Source organism: Gasterosteus aculeatus, chromosome 8, assembly GCF_964276395.1.
Source record: "Gasterosteus aculeatus chromosome 8, fGasAcu3.hap1.1, whole genome shotgun sequence".
NCBI classification, from domain to species: Eukaryota; Metazoa; Chordata; class Actinopteri; order Perciformes; family Gasterosteidae; genus Gasterosteus; species Gasterosteus aculeatus.
This window is the reverse complement of record NC_135695.1, coordinates 7,641,621-7,659,983: the sequence shown is the minus strand read 5'-3', so window position 1 is coordinate 7,659,983 and position 18,363 is coordinate 7,641,621. Positions and strand designations below refer to the sequence as shown.

The 18,363-nt window shown below is 41.0% G+C and overlaps 3 protein-coding genes across 6 annotated transcripts in view; 1 reads left to right on the top strand and 2 right to left on the bottom strand.

The window, feature by feature from the left end:
* The first annotated feature begins 87 nt into the window (after positions 1-87).
* LOC120823611 (pre-mRNA-splicing factor 38A) overlaps positions 88-18,363 on the top strand; it is a 38,154-nt gene continuing 19,878 nt past the window's right edge. The window contains exons 1-10 of one of the 3 annotated variants that reach the window (XM_040183741.2): positions 88-367; positions 967-1,126; positions 1,476-1,597; positions 1,732-1,817; positions 1,930-2,040; positions 2,332-2,444; positions 2,551-2,577; positions 2,675-2,766; positions 2,968-3,016; positions 3,427-3,877. In XM_040183741.2, coding sequence (XP_040039675.2) covers positions 238-367; positions 967-1,126; positions 1,476-1,597; positions 1,732-1,817; positions 1,930-2,040; positions 2,332-2,444; positions 2,551-2,577; positions 2,675-2,766; positions 2,968-3,016; positions 3,427-3,472 — 936 coding nt within the window. In that variant the 5' untranslated portion in view covers positions 88-237 and the 3' untranslated portion in view covers positions 3,473-3,877. Of the gene's footprint in view, positions 368-966; positions 1,127-1,475; positions 1,598-1,731; positions 1,818-1,929; positions 2,041-2,331; positions 2,445-2,550; positions 2,578-2,674; positions 2,767-2,967; positions 3,017-3,426; positions 3,878-11,129; positions 11,286-18,363 lie in introns of those variants that run through there. The other 2 variants (XM_078107960.1, XM_078107959.1) reach the window with 2 other exon arrangements.
* On the bottom strand, positions 3,982-7,628 carry LOC120823604 (interferon-induced protein with tetratricopeptide repeats 5-like). Of its 2 annotated transcripts, none has more exons than XM_040183735.2 (2): positions 7,472-7,628; positions 3,982-5,956 (listed from the first exon to the last, which is right to left on the bottom strand). In XM_040183735.2, exons 1-2 carry the CDS (start codon positions 7,477-7,479, stop codon positions 4,711-4,713), a joined length of 1,254 nt encoding a protein of 417 aa, XP_040039669.2. In that variant the 5' UTR covers positions 7,480-7,628; the 3' UTR covers positions 3,982-4,710. The 2 variants fall into 2 exon arrangements, with proteins under 2 accessions (XP_040039669.2, XP_077964083.1); XM_078107957.1 differs by having other exon boundaries at positions 3,982-6,140; positions 7,472-7,602.
* Positions 13,977-17,203, bottom strand: LOC120824078 (serine/threonine-protein kinase pim-2-like). The gene is made up of 11 exons (XM_078107958.1): positions 17,026-17,203; positions 16,697-16,777; positions 16,050-16,178; positions 15,864-15,914; positions 15,476-15,607; positions 15,244-15,338; positions 15,119-15,166; positions 14,797-15,009; positions 14,524-14,704; positions 14,248-14,412; positions 13,977-14,147 (listed from the first exon to the last, which is right to left on the bottom strand). The coding sequence occupies exons 1-11, from the start codon at positions 17,096-17,098 to the stop codon at positions 14,056-14,058; spliced, it is 1,260 nt and encodes a 419-aa protein (XP_077964084.1). The 5' UTR covers positions 17,099-17,203; the 3' UTR covers positions 13,977-14,055.

Below are 18,363 nucleotides of genomic sequence, written 5' to 3'. Positions count from 1 at the left end.
TACTCCTGAACACGCGCCTTTATATTAGTTCTGTTTTTAAAAACTAAGACGGTAGGACTTTGCGCCTCCGCGGAAAAATGGGACCCAACTGCGGACTCTGAGGATTTGAAGAATTATCTCATTTTACCTTTATTCTGAAAACAAATTCAGGAAGTGTCATTTAAACAGTTTCCGGTGTTGGATCGCAGGCTTTTGCTGGTGTGCTCATGCTAGGAGAGTAATTCATTTTTCATTCCAATGGCAAACAGAACTGTTAAAGATGCTAACAGTATACACGGGACCAATCCGCAGTATTTGGTTGAGAAAATCATCCGGACTCGAATCTACGAGTCTAAATACTGGAAAGAGGAGTGCTTTGGTCTGACCGGTGAGTAGCATGTTAGCCAGCGAGCTAAGGTTAGCTTCCTCTCGGCTAACAACGTTAACAGACAACCTGGCGGATTCTGTACCCCTCTGTTTCCTGTGTACGGCTTGTTAATGTACGGAAAGTCCAGTGGATTATCTCTAATGTTTACGGAAACACTGGAATCACTTAAGAAATGTTTAAAGTATTGCATACTCCAGACCTGTTAAAAAAACTTCGCTAAAGCTAACTATGCTAGTTAACGTTACCACAAACCTGAAGTTTACTGTTGTAACCTTAACGTCAACTGTTCCTTTTGTCTGACAGAGGCTAAAAAAACTAAGATATTTATCTGATTCAACATTGTAAGACAAATTGGGCTTTTTAGGTTAAACTTACTAACCAATATCATCACATTTTCAAACTCTTTGAAATATATTTTTGTTATATGTTTAACAACAAACGACAAAAAGTGCAATGCCGCTTCTCTAAATACATTTGCTTGACACTTACACGTACTGTTGGAAAATTTCCGTACAAATCTTAATGCAACAGCATGCAATAGTGAGCCTACATTTTTTGTGTGCAGTTTGTCGCTTATTGAAACTTGTTGTGATCCATAGCTGAGCTTGTTGTTGACAAAGCGATGGAGCTGAAGTACGTCGGTGGAGTTTTTGGAGGAAACATAAAGCCCACTCCTTTCCTCTGCCTCACGCTGAAGATGCTGCAGATTCAACCAGAAAAAGACATTATTGTTGAGTTCATCAAAAATGAGGATTTCAAGTGAGTTTCATTTCTTTTCATAGAAAAAGTTAACACTGGCTCTGTAGTGTCTCGCCAGGAAAAATGTCAGAAACCTTAACATTAGTGAATATAAAATCTAGGCTGAACTGTTTAATGTGTCTATGATAGGGACACTATTTTTATTGTATGGTATTTTAGGTTTATGGTTTGGTATTTTGTGAGAGAAAGAATGAGATGTTAAATAAACTACAGACGTCTGACAGAAAGTCGTGGCCACTGTAAAATACATATCTATGTCAAGCATGAATAGTGTCTCGTGTTTTGTACTTTGCTTCTAGTGGATCTCACACTGCCCCCCCCCCCCCCCCCCTCTCTCTCTCTCGCTCAGATATGTTCGTTTACTTGGAGCGATGTACATGAGGTTAACTGGCACTGCAGTGGATTGCTACAAATACCTGGAGCCATTGTATAACGATTACAGAAAAGTCAAGAATCAGAACCGTAATGGGGGTGAGTTTTTGATTGAACATTTCTGACTGCAACAATGCACATCTTGCAATCAAAGTGGTTCCCTCTGCCTGCTGTTAGTCTCCTTTCAACCTGAGCATAAGGAGTTATCTATAATATTTTATCTTTTGTTTTAGAATTTGAGTTGATGCACGTGGACGAGTTCATTGATGAGCTTCTTCATGCAGAGAGGATGTGTGACATCATTCTGCCCCGCCTCCAGGTAGGTTAACGGCTCATCTGTTCACAGACACCACTTGATTCATGTGCCCACACCCCTGACTCTGTGTGTGCGTGCGTGCGTGCGTGCGTGTGCGCGCGTGCTTGTATTACAGAAAAGACACGTCCTTGAGGAGGCTGAGATGTTAGATCCACGTATCAGCGCTCTGGAGGAAGATCTGGATGAGGTGGAGAGCAGTGATGAAGAGGATGAGGAAGAAGAGAAGGTATAAATATGCTATAGCAGTGGCAGATATAGTCATAGACAGTGAACATTTTGTACATTCAAAGCGGTTTTAAAACACACATTTGTTGTAGTAGAAACCATTAAGTCATTGAAATTGAAAATAATCTTAAAGGACCGGTTACGATCAATCACGTTTTTTATATTCCGTTTTTGTCAAGGAACTTCTTCTGATAGAAGACGTGTCCGTCTTTAATGGACCACAAGAACATGATGGTGTTTGTTATACTCTGAGCCCATTTCATCTCATATTGTTTGTTTCTTCCACCTGCAGCCGGAGCGACTCCAAACCCCAGAGCCCCACAGACGTCGTGACGGTTACCGTGACAACGACCGGCCTCGCCGTTCTCCGTCGCCTCGTTACAGACGCAGCCGCTCACCCAGACGGTTTGTGATTTAAATGTGTAAAATAAGAAACCTCCACGGGTGCACATATGCTTATACTTTGTGGGTGCAGCTCTAAATCAGATCCAATACTCTTCATTTGTTCCAGGAGGAGCAGATCTCCAAAGAGACGAAGGTACGTTTGCATTACCTGAAGTCCTCGGTCACCTTTTTTAATATAACACATGTAGCACCTGCTTATTGATGTCTGTTTCTTGTGTGTACTCACGCAGCCCGTCACCCAGAAGAGAGCGCCACCGCAGCAAGAGCCCCCGCCGCCACCGCAGCCGGTCCAGAGACAGACGCCACCGCTCCAAATCTCCAGGTAACGAAATGCAAACCAAAAAAAAGAGGGCTCTCAAAATGAACGCCTTAATCTATGCAAGTTCAACGTGTTTCACCCGGTGGAATTCTGCCTCCAAGATGATCTTGCGTGTATTTTTTTGTTTTAAATACAATTGCACGGTGTCTAAAATACAAGCTTTCTAAAGTGATTACGATGGTTCATTTCTTCTTACTGATCCAGGTCACCACAGAAGCCACAGACATCGCAGCCACTCAAAGTCCCCCGAGAGGTGAGTGAGACCCCTGTTGTTATTATAACTAAAATATGCAAATCTGTATGTTTTTACGGTAATAGCACAGATTTAAAACTGGACTTTCAATACAAATACTGTCCTTTGAAAAGAAAAAGACAGCTGCAAAATGCGTTATTGAACAACATAAGCCAAAGTTACTGAATACTCTCCAAACACAAGAAGCCCAATAATACATTTTTCCATAAAAACTAATCATTATTGCTTTGTTCTTGATACGTTGTGCTGCTTATTCGTTTACTGTCCCAAAAAAACTGTATATTTATTTGATCATATCACATGATCTTCATCCTTTATTTTTCTGGATCTCCTATCTTATTAGTAATTAGATATGAACCATTTGTTTGATCAGTTCCATTTAACCTCATTATGTTTCTTTTATATCACAGGAGTTCAAAAAAGAGTCACAAGAAGAGTCGAAGAGGAAATGATTGATCTGTTTCCTCCTTTTTATTTTTTCTGTTGGTGAACTTGCCTCTAAATCTTTTGAAATTCAATGATGTTTTTTAATTTTGTTTTATTTTTCAAGTAATTTCCACTTTAGGTCTTGGACCACTGACCTCTCTGAGATTAACAATGCAAAGCCCTCTGGTTTCAGCAGTGTGAATGCATCTGTATCCAATCACTCACCCCATCGGCAGCCTTTCTGCCTCGACCTTTTGGTTCCAACCATTCGAGAGGATTCAATCTGATTTAAAAGTACTCTCTATTGTCATAAAGTTCTGGCCTTCATTGATCTCTTTGGATCTGTGTAAAAGTAGAAAAATATGTTTCTGTATGTTAAGATGGAACGTCACCCTCTGACGTGACATTTGTCATAAAATAAAGACCGTAATTCTTTTTTGTGTGTTTTTAGAAGTTTGACTGATTCCTCAAGTACTCAAGAACAAAGATGTATATATTTGAGGGTCATATTGCCCCCAATGCCCCCAAATAAGACACAGTTCTTTTAAGTGGATTTAACTAGATTCAAGATATTTATTGTCATGTGTAGAAATTACATTACTCTGTACAACCAAATTCTCATGTTGCTTTGACTTCCTTCCACATAATTACAATGACTCACTAAAAGAGAAAAAAATACATTTACACAGGAATTGTGTTACAGATTTACATACTTAAAATGCATCCAATCAGTTGTATCAGGCTGTAATATTCAGGTTACAGGGGTCCATCAAATAAATTGTTACATTATTATTAGTTTCTATATTCCACTACTCAAAGGCATACAGCAAAGCAGATTTCATATACTGCTACTAGTACTAGTAATATTCTTACATGAACTTAAAATACACAGCTAACAGGAGAAAACCATAATAACAGGAATATAATATACATTACATCTGATCAATATCTTTTTTTGATGAACCATGTGATATCAAATGATGACCAAAACATTTACACATGTCCACAGTGGATGTTATTTGAAGGACAGCGTTGTATTATTCAGCTTGTCATACACATCGCGTGTACTGCAAACAAACTACCAAAGTGTAAACACTACCAGAAAAGCTTCTGTTTTAAAGGACACAAATAAATTGCTAAGTGTTTTTTAGGTAATGCAACACCTTCATCTCCTCCAGATTTGGAACCAGGGTTGTAAAAACAACCCACTATGGCTTTTGCAGGTTTTCCAGAAACTCCTCTATTTCTCTGCACTTTGGGTTCCTGCGTTAATTTTTCCACTTCTCCAGAGCTTTAATGCTGTTCTCACGATAGAAGGAATTTATCGGTATCTTTGCTGCGTTCATGTGATATTCTTTTGACTTGTTGGAGTCATTCAGATCAAAGAAAAGATGTTTAGCGTAGCGGTTGTAAAGCACCTGTTTCTCTGCAGGTTCCAGGTTCCTTTCTAGCAGTTGTTGGAACAAATGTTTGGCTTCGCCCTGTCTGCGATTGGACTTTGCGTATATATCTGCGAGGTCCATTTCCTCCACAAATGCAGAATCAGGGTAAAGAGAAATCACCTCCTTGTGGAGAATGACTGCTCTGTCAACCATGCACTCATCTACGCCACTGTATTTGGAAAAAACAATCTTCCATTTGAGAGTTAGTGCAGCAAATTTCTTGAGATAAGGCTTATCTGGATTGTTTTCCACCGCCTCTGCTGCCAAACTAATGGCCTTATCATATAATCTACAGGTTCTGTAAACATGAAGTATTGCTCTCATCTGACTGTAGCTGCTGACGGGCTTTATTGAAACCCTTTTGGCTAACTCACATGCTTCTTTTGCAACTTTTTGCCTCTTCGTTGCACGTATCTGAAGGTCGAAACCAGCGAGGTACAAGTTGTCTGGATCCTGTTTCTTGGCGTCTCTCATTTTATCCAAGATGTCAGCCTCCATCTTTGTGCTGCCTCGAACAAAATTACTCGCTAACCCGATGACGTGACTGGTGTTCCACTCCACCATGTCTGGCTGCATCTTGATGGCTTTCTGGAAGTATTCTGAAACCAGCTCTCGTTCTATGTCGAGGATCATCAGGGTCCAGGCTTTTTCAGCGTAGAGTTCTGCATGGAGCTCGTCCTCTGATGGAGTTGGGTATTTCTTCTTTATGGCTTCCACCTTTGAAAGGTTAGCCTCGCTCTCTGCTTGGTCTCCCAGGAGGTGGTGCAGCCAAGCCAGGTTCCCGTAATTCACCACCAACCAGGGACCTTCATCTTCCCTTCTCATCTGGCCGAAGGCCTCTGCAGCCTGGAGGAAGAAACTCAGGGCATCTTCGGTGGAGCCCAGCTTGTACTGAATGAAGCCCCTCAGGTTGTAGATGTGACCCAGCCAGCTGTTTCCATCCTCCTTGCCGATCTCCAACAGCTTGTCACGGTGAAGTACAAGGTTGATCTTGCTGGGCTCCAGACTCCAGGTAAAATGACACTGCAGGGCCTCCAGTTTGGACCTCAGTGTTGTTTGACTCTGATCAGCACTGATGTGGAATAAGAATGACAAATATTTAAACATATCACTGGTTAATATAATATCCTCAAAAGCATGCTGTATTATCATCATTTTATATTGAGCAAGGGAGGAAGAAAGAAATGGAGTTAGCAGTGTTGAATGCTGTAGGAAGCAAACAATTCCTTGAAGAAAAAATATGGACCAACAGAAAGCTGCAAAGAAAAAGTATGGTAGTGTCAGTAATTGAAGAAGTACAAGCACGACTAGTGGTAATAATGATATTATGTGTGATATTATATATTTTTTTATTTTTATATTAAAAAAAAAAAATGTAATACCTTGGTGTGAAAAGTTAAATGATGTTTTGTCTTATTACGTTATTATTAATGAGATTAAGTTAATGAAGCGAGCGGTTTCAGAATTGACCACAAGAAGGAGCCAGAGAGAGAGAACAAGTCCAACAGGTAACAGACTGGGCGGGGCTACTGTTGGGATTACAGCCAATCGCTGAAGGCTGTAAAGGGAACGTGAACACCCCCAGACACAAAGAGGCCTGCTTCTGGCAAACAAAGCCACAGGCTGAATTCCAATAGTCCTTTTGGCTTCAAAGGTTCCTCACTGAGTGAAATAAGATGGAAGTAGTGTAAGTGGACGTAATAGGAGCTGTTTGAATTCTCTAATGTTAAGGAAAGGAGCTTCAATGCTTCCCTGAACCTGGTTGTTTATGTTGTCTGCATGACTCAGCTTGCTTCTGTTAGTTATTAAACCCTTTTTCATTTTAAACTTAAGCCGGCTTGTTCTTTTTACTTTGCACCACCGGCTGGAGGCGACGGGAATAGTGTTCTTAGAGAGGTTCAATCCCCACAGTAGGGAGAGGTAAGTATACGTGAAGAAGGACATCTTAAAAGAGAAACAGACAAACCGACAAAGGAAGCCAAATGAGTGGACGAGTGAGGAATGAAGGCAATGGGACAGTGGGAGGAAGGAATGGATAAAAAAGAGGCATAAGAATCGACAAAAGATAAAATAATGGCAAGACAAAAACAAAGGCTGAAATAAAACCCGAGGTGAGCAGAGTATCAAATGAATATTATTAAAGAAAGGTAGTAGGAAGTTTGAGGATGGAAGAAATAGGTGTGGCAGGCAAGAAAAATGAAGGATTAACCGGGTAGGAAGTAGGAGTCAAGTAAGTAAGAAAGGAAAGACAAAATAAGGATTTAAGGGGTAGGAAGAAGGAGTCAAGTAAGTAAGAAAGGAAAGTAGTGAAATGGTGTGAGCCAAGACAAATGGAGTAAGAAAAAATACAATTTAAAGAAAACAACTGATAAGTAATACTTGTTAAGAATAAGTTGAACATTTTTTCTTGATTTCCATTAATAGTTTCTAAAAAACAGGATAAATGAAACACCGGAGAGATCAACGAAGTAAAGACAGAAATTTGGGAATATAGCAAGGAACTACTAATGAACTTAATGACAATATGTTTGGGCTCTAGGACACAATGATACGATATTAAATCAATAAAATAGAAACAGCTACTCACCTCATCATTCAGCTGTTTCAACAAGTTAGTGTGGCTGGTTCTTGCTGTTGATGCTGCTTCGGCTTCTCTGGTGTAAGTGATAAGATGTTGGCCACGCAGCTTTATAGGTTCACCGTCCCGTTGTAGCGTGTAGTTCAGGTTTGACACTTTAACAAACGGTCTTTCGCTTTCGTTTCGCAGGAATGGAAGCCTACGAACAAGTGTGATTACAATCCTAAAACATAAGTCATCAAAAGCTGAGACTATATTTTAGGAAGATCTTTAGTGAATATTAACAAAAAAACGATTCCACATCTTCATACCTGGGACCTTTTCGTCAAATGGAAATATTGACAAGTTGTGACACCTTTGAATCTTTACATGAACATCTTTACGTATTGAAATCTGTCTTTGAATTCTCCTTAGTTTTGGGAATAAATGACACAGCCGAGTCCGCTGGCTACCTGGGGGGTTTGTGTGCTCATGAAAACCAACTTTATTAATGATACGTAGAGCTTGTTTTTGTAACAAGGGTGTTTATGAGTGTTTTATAGGTTGACCCCCACAACTTCACACAATATAACACAGTATGATATACACAGAAATAATAGTGATTTAGTATCGCTATTGAGTTGTACAATTAATACAAATAAATATATTGTCTCCATGTTACTTTATGATTGATTCCTACACAAAGGAATTTATTCTCCTTTAATTTTATCTTGACAGATTTTTAATTCAATATCCCGATCCAATTTATTTTGATTTCCAAAGACCATGAATGTTGTTTTCTTTATGTTAAGACATGATGCATTAACATCAAACCAAGACTTGACTCAAGACAAGACTCGCACCTTCATATGTTCACAGACCTGTTGAAGCGGATAGTTGAGGAGCGGCACTTTAACAAAAGCTCCTCGGCTTTTGTTTCTTAGTAATGGAAGCCTACAAACACGTATGATTACAATCCTAAAACATAAGGCATCAAAAGTTGAGACTATATTTTCTCACACTCTATAAATAGAAGAAACAACAAGATGTTAAGAACTTTTATTTTTCCCTGTGGCGCAATTTGTTATTGAAGTACACAAGAGCCAAACAAAAACATCCATCAGACCTTTGAAAATCAAACCCTTGTTGGCTCAGCGACCTGAAAAGATGATTAAACATTCAAAGTCAATTATTTTACAGGAAGGTGCTCTACCTGCAAAATCATCTCAAAATGTAAAAACCTAAATGGTTAATGCACAGATCTACTGTGTAGGAGGTCTTTTTAGCCTTCTGGAAACTCCAGAGTGAATCTTTCCTATTCGTTCTATCTAATCTCATCAGTTCAGGAGCTTTACAAAGGTCTTAAATACAACTAGACAGATTTCTTCAACTTAGTGGTTTTCTTTTTTCTTTGGCATTCCTTGTTTGTATGTTGTTATGGTGATAGCACAGATTCAAGACTGGACTGGAGTTTCAATACCAAATACTTTATTGAAGAACATAAGCCATAAGTTACTGAATACTGTCTAAACACAAAGAGCCCAATAATACATGTTTGTCAGCCTCAATCTTTTTGTTACAACCCTTCCGACCCTTGGCTGGTTCTTGCTGTTGATGCTGCTTCGGCTTCTCTGGTGTAAGTGATAAGATGTTGGCCACGCAGCTTTATAGGTTCACCGTCCCGTTGTAGCGTGTAGTTCAGGTGTGACACTTTAACAAACGGTCCTTCGCTTTCGTTTCTCAGGAATGGAAGCCTACGAACACGTGTGATTACAATCCTAAAACATAAGTCATCAAAAGCTGAGACTATATTTTAGGAAGATCTTTAGTGAATATTAACAAAAAAACGATTCCACATCTTCATACCTGGGACCTTTTCGTCAAATGGAAATATTGACAAGTTGTGACACCTTTGAATCTTTACATGAACATCTTTACGTATTGAAATCTGTCATTGAATTCTCCTTAGTTTCGGGAATAAATGACACAGCCGAGTCCGCTGGCTACCTGGGGGGTTTGTGTGCTCATAAAAACCAACTTTATTAATGATACGTAGAGCTTGTTTTTGTAAAAAGAGTGTTTATGAGTGTTTTATAGGTTGACCCCCACAACTTCACACAATATAACACAGTATGATATACACAGAAGTAATAGTGATTTTGCATCGCTATTGACTTGTACAATTAATAAAAATCAATATATTGTCTCCATGTTACTTTATGATTGATTCCTACGCGAAGGAATTTATTCTCCTTTAATTTTATCTTTTTTTTTTATCTCAGATTTTTAATTCAATATCCCGATCCAATTCTTTTTGATTTCCAAAGAGCATGAATGTTATTTTCTTTATGTTAAGACATGATGCATTAACATCAAACCAAGACTAGATCATGAGACACGACCCCCCCAAAGAATGCGTGGTTACATCCTTGATCATGCAACACATGGCTTGAGTATTCGGAACCAAACATGCCAGATCTGCCCAAACTTCTCATATTATTAGAATGTCAAGATGTCACGTGTATTATTTTAAACACAGTCACAAGTTTGTAGATTCCTGACCAGGCAGTCCGACGTGTTTCGGTAAGGACTATTACCATGGCTACCTGGAGACACCTGCATCATGACGCTATGCTGCCTGCAGCGGTTTGGTGTTCCTAAAGATAATAATAAAAATCACACTTATTTTTTGGTTCACTAATCTGACCAAAATCTAATTTCAGGTTGCATTTAGAGTACGAGTATACGGTGGTCCTGAAGTGCAAAACACAACCCCCGCCACCCCGTAGCGTCCGCGGTACCCCCCCTTTTATTTACTTTTATTTACAACACCTAAATATAATTGAACAACAAAACACCGGTAAAACAATGGTGAAACACTAGTCGGACACTCGTAAAACATCGGCATCTCTCCGTGACTTTCTGCTGCGCTCACTCCCCCCCCTCATCACAGCCTCTCGGTCCCGCCACTGATTTATTGATTGCCATAATATCTAGGAAGCGGAATTTCTCAGTTTAAGAATAGTTAAGGAGTCACGGTAATTTGAATCCGCCATGTCACTTTCCGTCGCGGGGAAAGGCTTCGGATTAAGAGGGTCCTCTGCTTCCTGCTATAAGGCCCTACCCTTTCCAAAAGAACTTAATGTCGTTGTGTTTTCCTATTTGCCGTTGCGTTTTGCACTTCAGGGCCACCGTACGAGTATGAAACAAGCACTGACTATGTGGTGGATGTTTCATCAACTATTTAGTCTTTTGTTTTAGGATTTGAGTTGATGCACGTGGACGAGTTCATGGATGAGCTTCTTCATGCAGAGAGGATGTGTGACATCATTCTGCCCCGCCTCCAGGTAGGTTCAGGCTCATCTGTTCACAGACGCCACTTGATTCATGTGCCCACAACCCTGACTCTGTGTGCGTGTGTGTGTGTGTGTGTGTGTGTGTGTGTGTGTATGTGCTTGTATTACGGAAAAGACACGTCCTTGAGGAGGCTGAGATGTTAAAGTCATTGAAATTGAAAATAATCTTAAAGGGCCGGTTACAATCAATCACGTTTTTTATATTCCGTTTTTGTCAAGGAACCTCTTCTGATTGAAGACGTGTCCGTCTTTTATGGACCACAAGAACATGGTGGTGTTCGTTACACTCTGAGCCCATTTCATCTCATATCGTTTGTTTCTTCCACCTGCAGCCGGAGCGACTCCAAACCCCAGAGCCCCACAGACGCCGTGACGGTTACCGTGACAACGACCGGCCTCGCCGTTCTCCGTCGCCTCGTTACAGACGCAGTCAGGGGTCCAGGTATGAAATGAATATTATTAATGAAAGGTAGGAGGAATTTTGGGGATGGAAGAAAAAGGTGTGGTAGGCAAGAAAGAAAAATTAAGGATTAAAGGGGTAGGAAGTAGGAGTCCAGTAGGAAAGGAAAGTAGTGAAATGGTGTGAGCCAAGACAAATGTAGTAAGAAAAAATACAATTTAGAGAAAACAACTGATAAGTAATACTTTTTTCCTAAATCCCCTTTGATTTGTCCAAAAAAAGAGGATAAATGAAACACTGGAGAGATCAACGAAGTAAAGACAGAAAGGTAGGAAAGGAGCAAGGAATTAGCAACATTCTATCAAATAAACATAATAACAATATGTTTGGGCTCTATCAATCAATAAAAAAGAAACAGCTACTCACCTCGCGGAGGGGTTGGAGTCAATCCCACCTTGGATTGGTCGCACAGGCCTGACACAGAGACAAACAACCTTTCACACTCACATCCACACAGCTACGGGCAATTTACAGTTACTAATCAACCTGATCCCCAGAGCAAGTCTTTGCAGAGTGGGAGGAAGGCGGAGTACACAGAGAGAAGCCATGCAGACACGGGGAGAACATGCAGACTCCACGCAGACAGGACCAGGACCTTCTTGCTGTGAGGCGTGAGACAGTGCTGAAATTGACCAGATGTAGTCTGTAGTGATTGAGATTTTGGCTCATTTATGGTATTTTGAGAGGCTTTAATATTGGAATGGTCCATCAGAATATCCTGGTTATCCATGAGTCACACTTTGGGGATGTGTACTCTCTGCCTTACGTGGAATTACTGTGTAACTATTCATAGTTTCCTTTTATTTATCCATGAGTCACACCTTGGGGATGTGTACTATTAATCTGTATTGAAACTATCATGTTTCCTTTTTCAATATAATCTGAAATTGACCAGAAGTTAACTGGTGAAAGATTTTGAATGAAGTTGGCTCATGTATGACATTTTGAGTGGCTTTAACTTTCAAATGCTAAATCACAATGACCTGATTATCACTGAGTGACACCTGGAGGTGGTATACTATCAACCTGAAGTGGAATTATTATGTAACTATTGATTGATGCCCTTCTCCTCGCAAATTAATCAGATCCCTCTCAAAGTTTGTCAGAAAAGACCTAAAACCTTAATAATGTTAAAGATGAAGTTTTCAAAACGGCATTCCTGTCGTCCCCCCACGCGGTTAACGACGACTGACGGCCGTAGGAGTTCATTTCCTTTCTATGCTTAGAAGTTATACCTAAGCTTTAATTCATATTTATGTTTGAGAAATATCAATACAGGAAGGAATGTTTTGGATACAGGACATAATCACAAGTTATATACTTCATAAGATATTAATATAATTTGATATTACCATGTCAACCTATTCATATGTACTAGTAGGTATAGCTTGCTTATTTATCCAAAACACATATCAACAATTTACATTGTTGTTATTGTTGTAGTTTGCTAATTTATAAATTGAGGTGAATTATCTGTATTAAGAATGCAGCCGGGGCGCAGCAGTCATTTTGGATTTCTTAGCCATTATCTAATATCCAGATTTATTGACATTAGGGGGAGAAGTACCACATAATTGACTTCATCATCACTGTAAAAATACAGTGAAAATAAAAATTCATCAAATTGAGCTTAAGTTTGGTTGTTGAGTACCTCTACAACCACTGGCCACAACACTCAGAAGGTTTCCTGGTGGCGTAAAGCTCAGAGTCAACAAGTAGAGGTTGCTCCTATTTTGTTTTTAAAAGGCAAGGGGGAGATGCAAACGTAAACAACAGCAAGACTAAACTATTTCTAAACGTGCAGTTTATTTTTTAAGATAGATTTTCCTCTTCTCTGAAATAAAACATGATTGAAATAGTGATTAAAATGCTTCAACAGCGACATCTTCAGTCCAACTTTCTTATTGTTGATTCCCCTTTTCACTGTTTGTGCCTGAATCGTATAAATGAGGTTTGAGTGTTTATTTGTAGTGAATCAAATTAGTATGTGCTTTAAAATGCCTGACTTAGTTCTTATAAAAAATGTTGTGTGTTAAAGCACGCTTATTTACTTTGAAAGTTTTTCTCTTCTTCCTCTGTCAAAATTTGAAGGTAAGATGGCATAAATTAAATAGTTGAAGCACAATCAAACTTGCATGTGTGTTGTGTATACATGCACTCATTAACTCAAGAACATTGTAGTTTAACATAAGTCAAAAAGTAATAAAAACAAAAAAGAATGCTAATTATTTGTGGTCTAAAGAACAGAGAAATTAATTTGGTTATTATATAAAACATTTTTATTGTTTAATTATGTAATTATGTTAAGGGGGGGGGGGTTAGGGTTAGGGGTAAGCGGGTAAGGGGGTAAGGGTAGGGGTTAGGGGGAAGGGGGTAGGGGGTAGTGGGTAGGCGGTAGGGGGTAGGGGTTAGGGGGAAGGGGGTAGGGGGAAGGGGGTAAGGTTAGGGGGAAGGGGGTAGGGGGAAGGGGGTAAGGGTAGGGGTTAGGGGTTAGGGGGAAGGGGGTAGGGGTTAGGGGGAAGGGGGTAAGGGTAGGGGGTAGTGGGTAGGCGGTAGGGGGTAGGGGTTAGGGGGAAGGGGGGAAGGGTAGGGGGTAGGGGGTAGTGGGTAGGGGTTAGGGGGAAGGGGAAGGGGGTAAGGGTAGGGGTTTGGGGGAAGGGGGTAGGGGGTAGGCGGTAGGGGGTAGGGTTAGGGGGAAGGGGGTAAGGGTAGGGGGAAGGGGGTAGGGGGTAGTGGGTAGGCGGTAGGGGGTAGGGTTAGGGGGAAGGGGGTAAGGGTAGGGGGTAGGTCTTATGGCATTATCTGAGCCACTGGTGATTCCTGAGCTGCTCCAGCGTTGGACGGTTGTTGGGATTGACTCTCAGGCACATCAGGAGGAAGTCCTTGCAGGCTGGAGAGAGAAAGAGAAGAAAGGTGAGGACCATCATCGGAATGTGAAATGAAAGGAGCAGATTTGTGTCTCTCGACATGTTTGTGTGTAATGTTCTTACATTTGGAGGTCTTGGGTGGGAGAGACTGAAATCCTTGAATGAACGCCAACGTGTTGAACCTTTTCCTCATGTGGAGGGCATTATACAGCACCACTCCGATCTGGAACACTGTGGTTGGTCCTGCTCTGTATCCATTTTCAAGGTAGAACTCTGGGGTCTTCAGATCTAGAAATTACAGACATAATAAAACAAAACAGTGAGGATGAGGAGCTTCGTTCCACGGTAAAAGTCACAGATGGGTTGGTGAAGAACGGGAGCAAGAGCCGGACATCTTACCGTAAAAGTCCTCGTAAGTCTGTCTTTTATCATCAAAACAGCTAACTCCAAAGCTGATGAGGCGAACCCGCGGGAAGTCCGAGCGCGTCTCAATCAGCATGTTCTCCGCCTTTATGTCCCGGTGGAAAACGTTCTTGCTCTCCAGATCGAGCGCTGCATCGACCAGCTGCCTCAGGATGATCTAACGGACAAAAGGAGAGAGGCGAGGGATCAGAGGAAGATGCGTCGACACGCTTTCATCGCTGTGCCTCTGAGCTGATCACAGCGCCTCACCTTGACGTCTTCTTCATTCTTCACATAGAATTTATTGTACGGGAGATAGTTATTATAATTCTCAGCGGGCATCGGCCTCTCCATCACCAGCACAAGCTCCCCCACCAACTGGTACCAGTCCAGCAGGGACACGTGTGACGATGTCCCATCCGATTCGGCCGCCAGCTTCAACATGACGGCGACCTCTGTGGGGATCACGTTCCCTTTGTCGTCCTGTAACGTCACGCGAGAGTTGAGGATCAGAGCGGTTCCTCCGTGATGCATTCACAGACTGAGTTTCCAACACAGAACATTCTGACAGTAGAAGGCGTTGCTCACTCACCACATGTGTGCAGTAGACGTTTTCATTTCTGATATGTTTGATGGCAACCTACGAGATGGAAACAAGACTTTTGTTAGAGAGTGTGTGTTTCTGTGTGTGTTTGGGAACGTGTGTGTAACGCTTACGGGTACGTTGTCGTCTCTGCGGAGGCCGGCATACACAGATGCACGTCCTCTTGCCCCGATGTGATCCAGTTCTATATATTTGGCCTCAAACTCTTCTGCAGAAACAAACATGTTGTTTCAAAGCATTTGTGAGTGACAGCGAATATATATGTAAACTAAACTCTACCCATCCTACGATGGTATTACCAATTTTAACTTGACACTGAACGTAATAAAGCCTAAAACCACTGACTTTGTTTGGTTTCCTCCTCGCCGTCCTTGTCGTCCTCGTCGTCCTCGCTGTCCTCGCCGTCCTCGTCGTCCTCGTCGTCCAGCCTCCTCTTCCTCTTCTTCCTCGGTCCGTCCACAGAGGCGTTGTCGCATCCTACAGACGAGCAAAAAAAACAACAACAAAAAGACAGTGTGTCTTTTCTGCTCGGCTAAATCTTCTTTAAAGGAATATTTTATCATTTCTAGCAGATCCTCCCAGAAATTCTCAATATGGGGGAAATACCCTGACAACTACAGTAGGAATCAGAGGTTTACTTAGAGGTTTACTTAAGGTACCCAGCCTTCTCCAGCAAGTCCAATAAACCATCAGCACCAGTTAATGCAGACGTCTGTCTGGATTCCTCACTTACCTCGAGCTCTTTTGCGGTGGCCGAAAAACGGAAAATACGATAGCCATCCTCCTGCAGACCCAAACATGCTGTTTTAATACATTTGTGAGTGACAGCGACTTTATGTCAACTAAACTCTACCCATCCTACGATGGTATTACCAATTCTAATTTGACACTGAACGTAATAAAGCCTAAAACTACTGACTTTGTTTGGCCTCCTCCTCGCTGTGCTCGCTGTCTTCGCTGTCCTCGGTGACCAGCCTCCTCTTCCTCTTCCTCATTGGTCCGCCCTCAGCAGCGGTGACCTTCCTCTTGACACCTCTCCTGCCAACGACTACAGACAAGCAAAAAGACATTGACAACAAGACAGCGTGTCTTTTCTGCTCGGCTAAATCTTCTTTAAAGGAATATTTGATCATTTCTACCAGATCCTCCCAAAAATGCCCAATATGGGAGAAATAACCTAACAACTCTGCCGAATAATACTTCTAAATTTCATGTGTGCCCCCTCGATTTACAAATTAACTTCACATACGTGTCTTCTCAATATTGCCCAACATCGTCCCTTGGTTGTTTTCTATTTTAACTTGCTGGGATTACAATGTCGGCATGAGTTTTTTAATAAGGGGAATATTATGGTCTCAGGTTTTAACATATCAGTAAAACAAATTACGAAACCACTGTTGAAATAATATGAGAGAGATATTTAAAATCCTGAGGGAAAACCAATGCATCTGAAAATGTATTATTAGTAGGAAGAGGGGATTGAAGTTTATCTAGATAAATACACCAAATGTTTATTGAACTGATGATGGGAAGCATCTCCAGCAGCAGTTTGACAGATTGGCTTACCTGTGTCTGCTGAGGCGGACGTTGAATCAACGTGAGAGTGGTCGAGGGCCCCTCGAGCCTCTTCTTCTTGTGTATCCTCATCTAGATGAGCAAAAACAGAAAGGAACATTCATTTTGTAGTGAATTAAAGTCACCAACTGCATTAAAACGGTCTTCTTTTATCTTTTCACGCCTCAGACGCAAAAGAAACAGTAAGAAAAAGGTCCCGACAGTAGGAACCAGAGGTTTACTCAGAGGTTTACTCAAGGTACCCAGCCTTCTCCAGCTGACAAGTCCAATAAACGCTCAACACCAGTTAACGCAGACGTCTGTCTGGATTCCTCACTTACCTCGAGCTCTTTTGGTTGCGGGTACGTTGTCGGCTTTGTGGTGGCCGAAAAACGCAGATAGACGTGCCCACATTGCAAAAACTTCTGTGTGTGTGTGCAGTTCCAAGGCTGGCAACTAACTGACTGAATTTGCCAGCGTGTGTTCTTATGCTGCGGAGAACAGAACATGGAACATGGAACTTGGAACATGGAACATGGAACATGGAACATGGAACATGGAAGGTGGAAACGTTCTTTCGCCCGAGGTGGTTTCTCTGGAGTCACAGTGAGGCGTTCTGGAATATGCAAATTACCATTTAGAGTGAATGTGTGATTTGTTGTGAAAAGCAGGCTTATTGCAGCCATCAATACTGATAAAACGTGAGATTTTGTGAGTATTGAGAGATGGCCCATACATATCCACACTCATTTGTTTTTATTTTGCACATGTTGCACATTCACTGGAATTCAGGTTAATTACAACCCCAATAAACTTTTTTCGGCCAAATATTTGTTCTTTTTGCACAGATAAAACTTACAATATGGTTTGTATATTTGATTTGTTTTTGGCTGATGGAGCAATCTGATTATTTGTAAGTGATTGAAATTTTTTTGTTCAATTATTTGAAAAAGCATAGATGGAGTCACAAAATTCAACATGTACAATTTTGTTCGGGCGGTGGGGCATGAACATCCAGTGCAGATATCCAAAGTACTCATACTATTGGTCCAAATCTGAGGCAAATTGTCCATTAAAAATATTCTGGATCAGTCAGGTTGGTGCAAACAATAGACAAACAAGTACACAAGTGCGAAAGACAACAATAAAGTGTCCAGTGTATTAGATATTAAATATAGATCAGAGACGGTATGAAAAGAAATTGCAAAAAATGTCCTTTGATTCCAAGAAGGGGGAGACAGCGTTAGCATAGCCCAAATGCTGACGGTAAGTTGCAGTTTTTGTGGCGAGAGGTGACTCATGCATTCATCTTTTTGTCTTCTATTTTACATGACTGAAGTATGCGGGATGGCTAACTAAGAAGAGAAAACGATTGATCTCTGTTTCCTCCTTTTTTTTCCCCCCCCAAGTAATTTCCACTTCAGATGTTGGACCACTGATCTCCGGTTTCAGCAGTGTGAATGCACCTGTTTCCAATCACTCACTCCATCGGCAGCCTTTCAGCCTCGATCTTTTGGTTCCAACCATTCGAGAGGATGCAATCTGATTTAAGTATTGCCATAAAGTTCTGGCCTTCATTGATCGCTATGTTTCTGTATATTAAGAAGGAACTTCACCCTCTGACGTGACATTTGTCATAAAATAAAGACCCTAATTCTTCATATTTTTTGTGTGTTTTT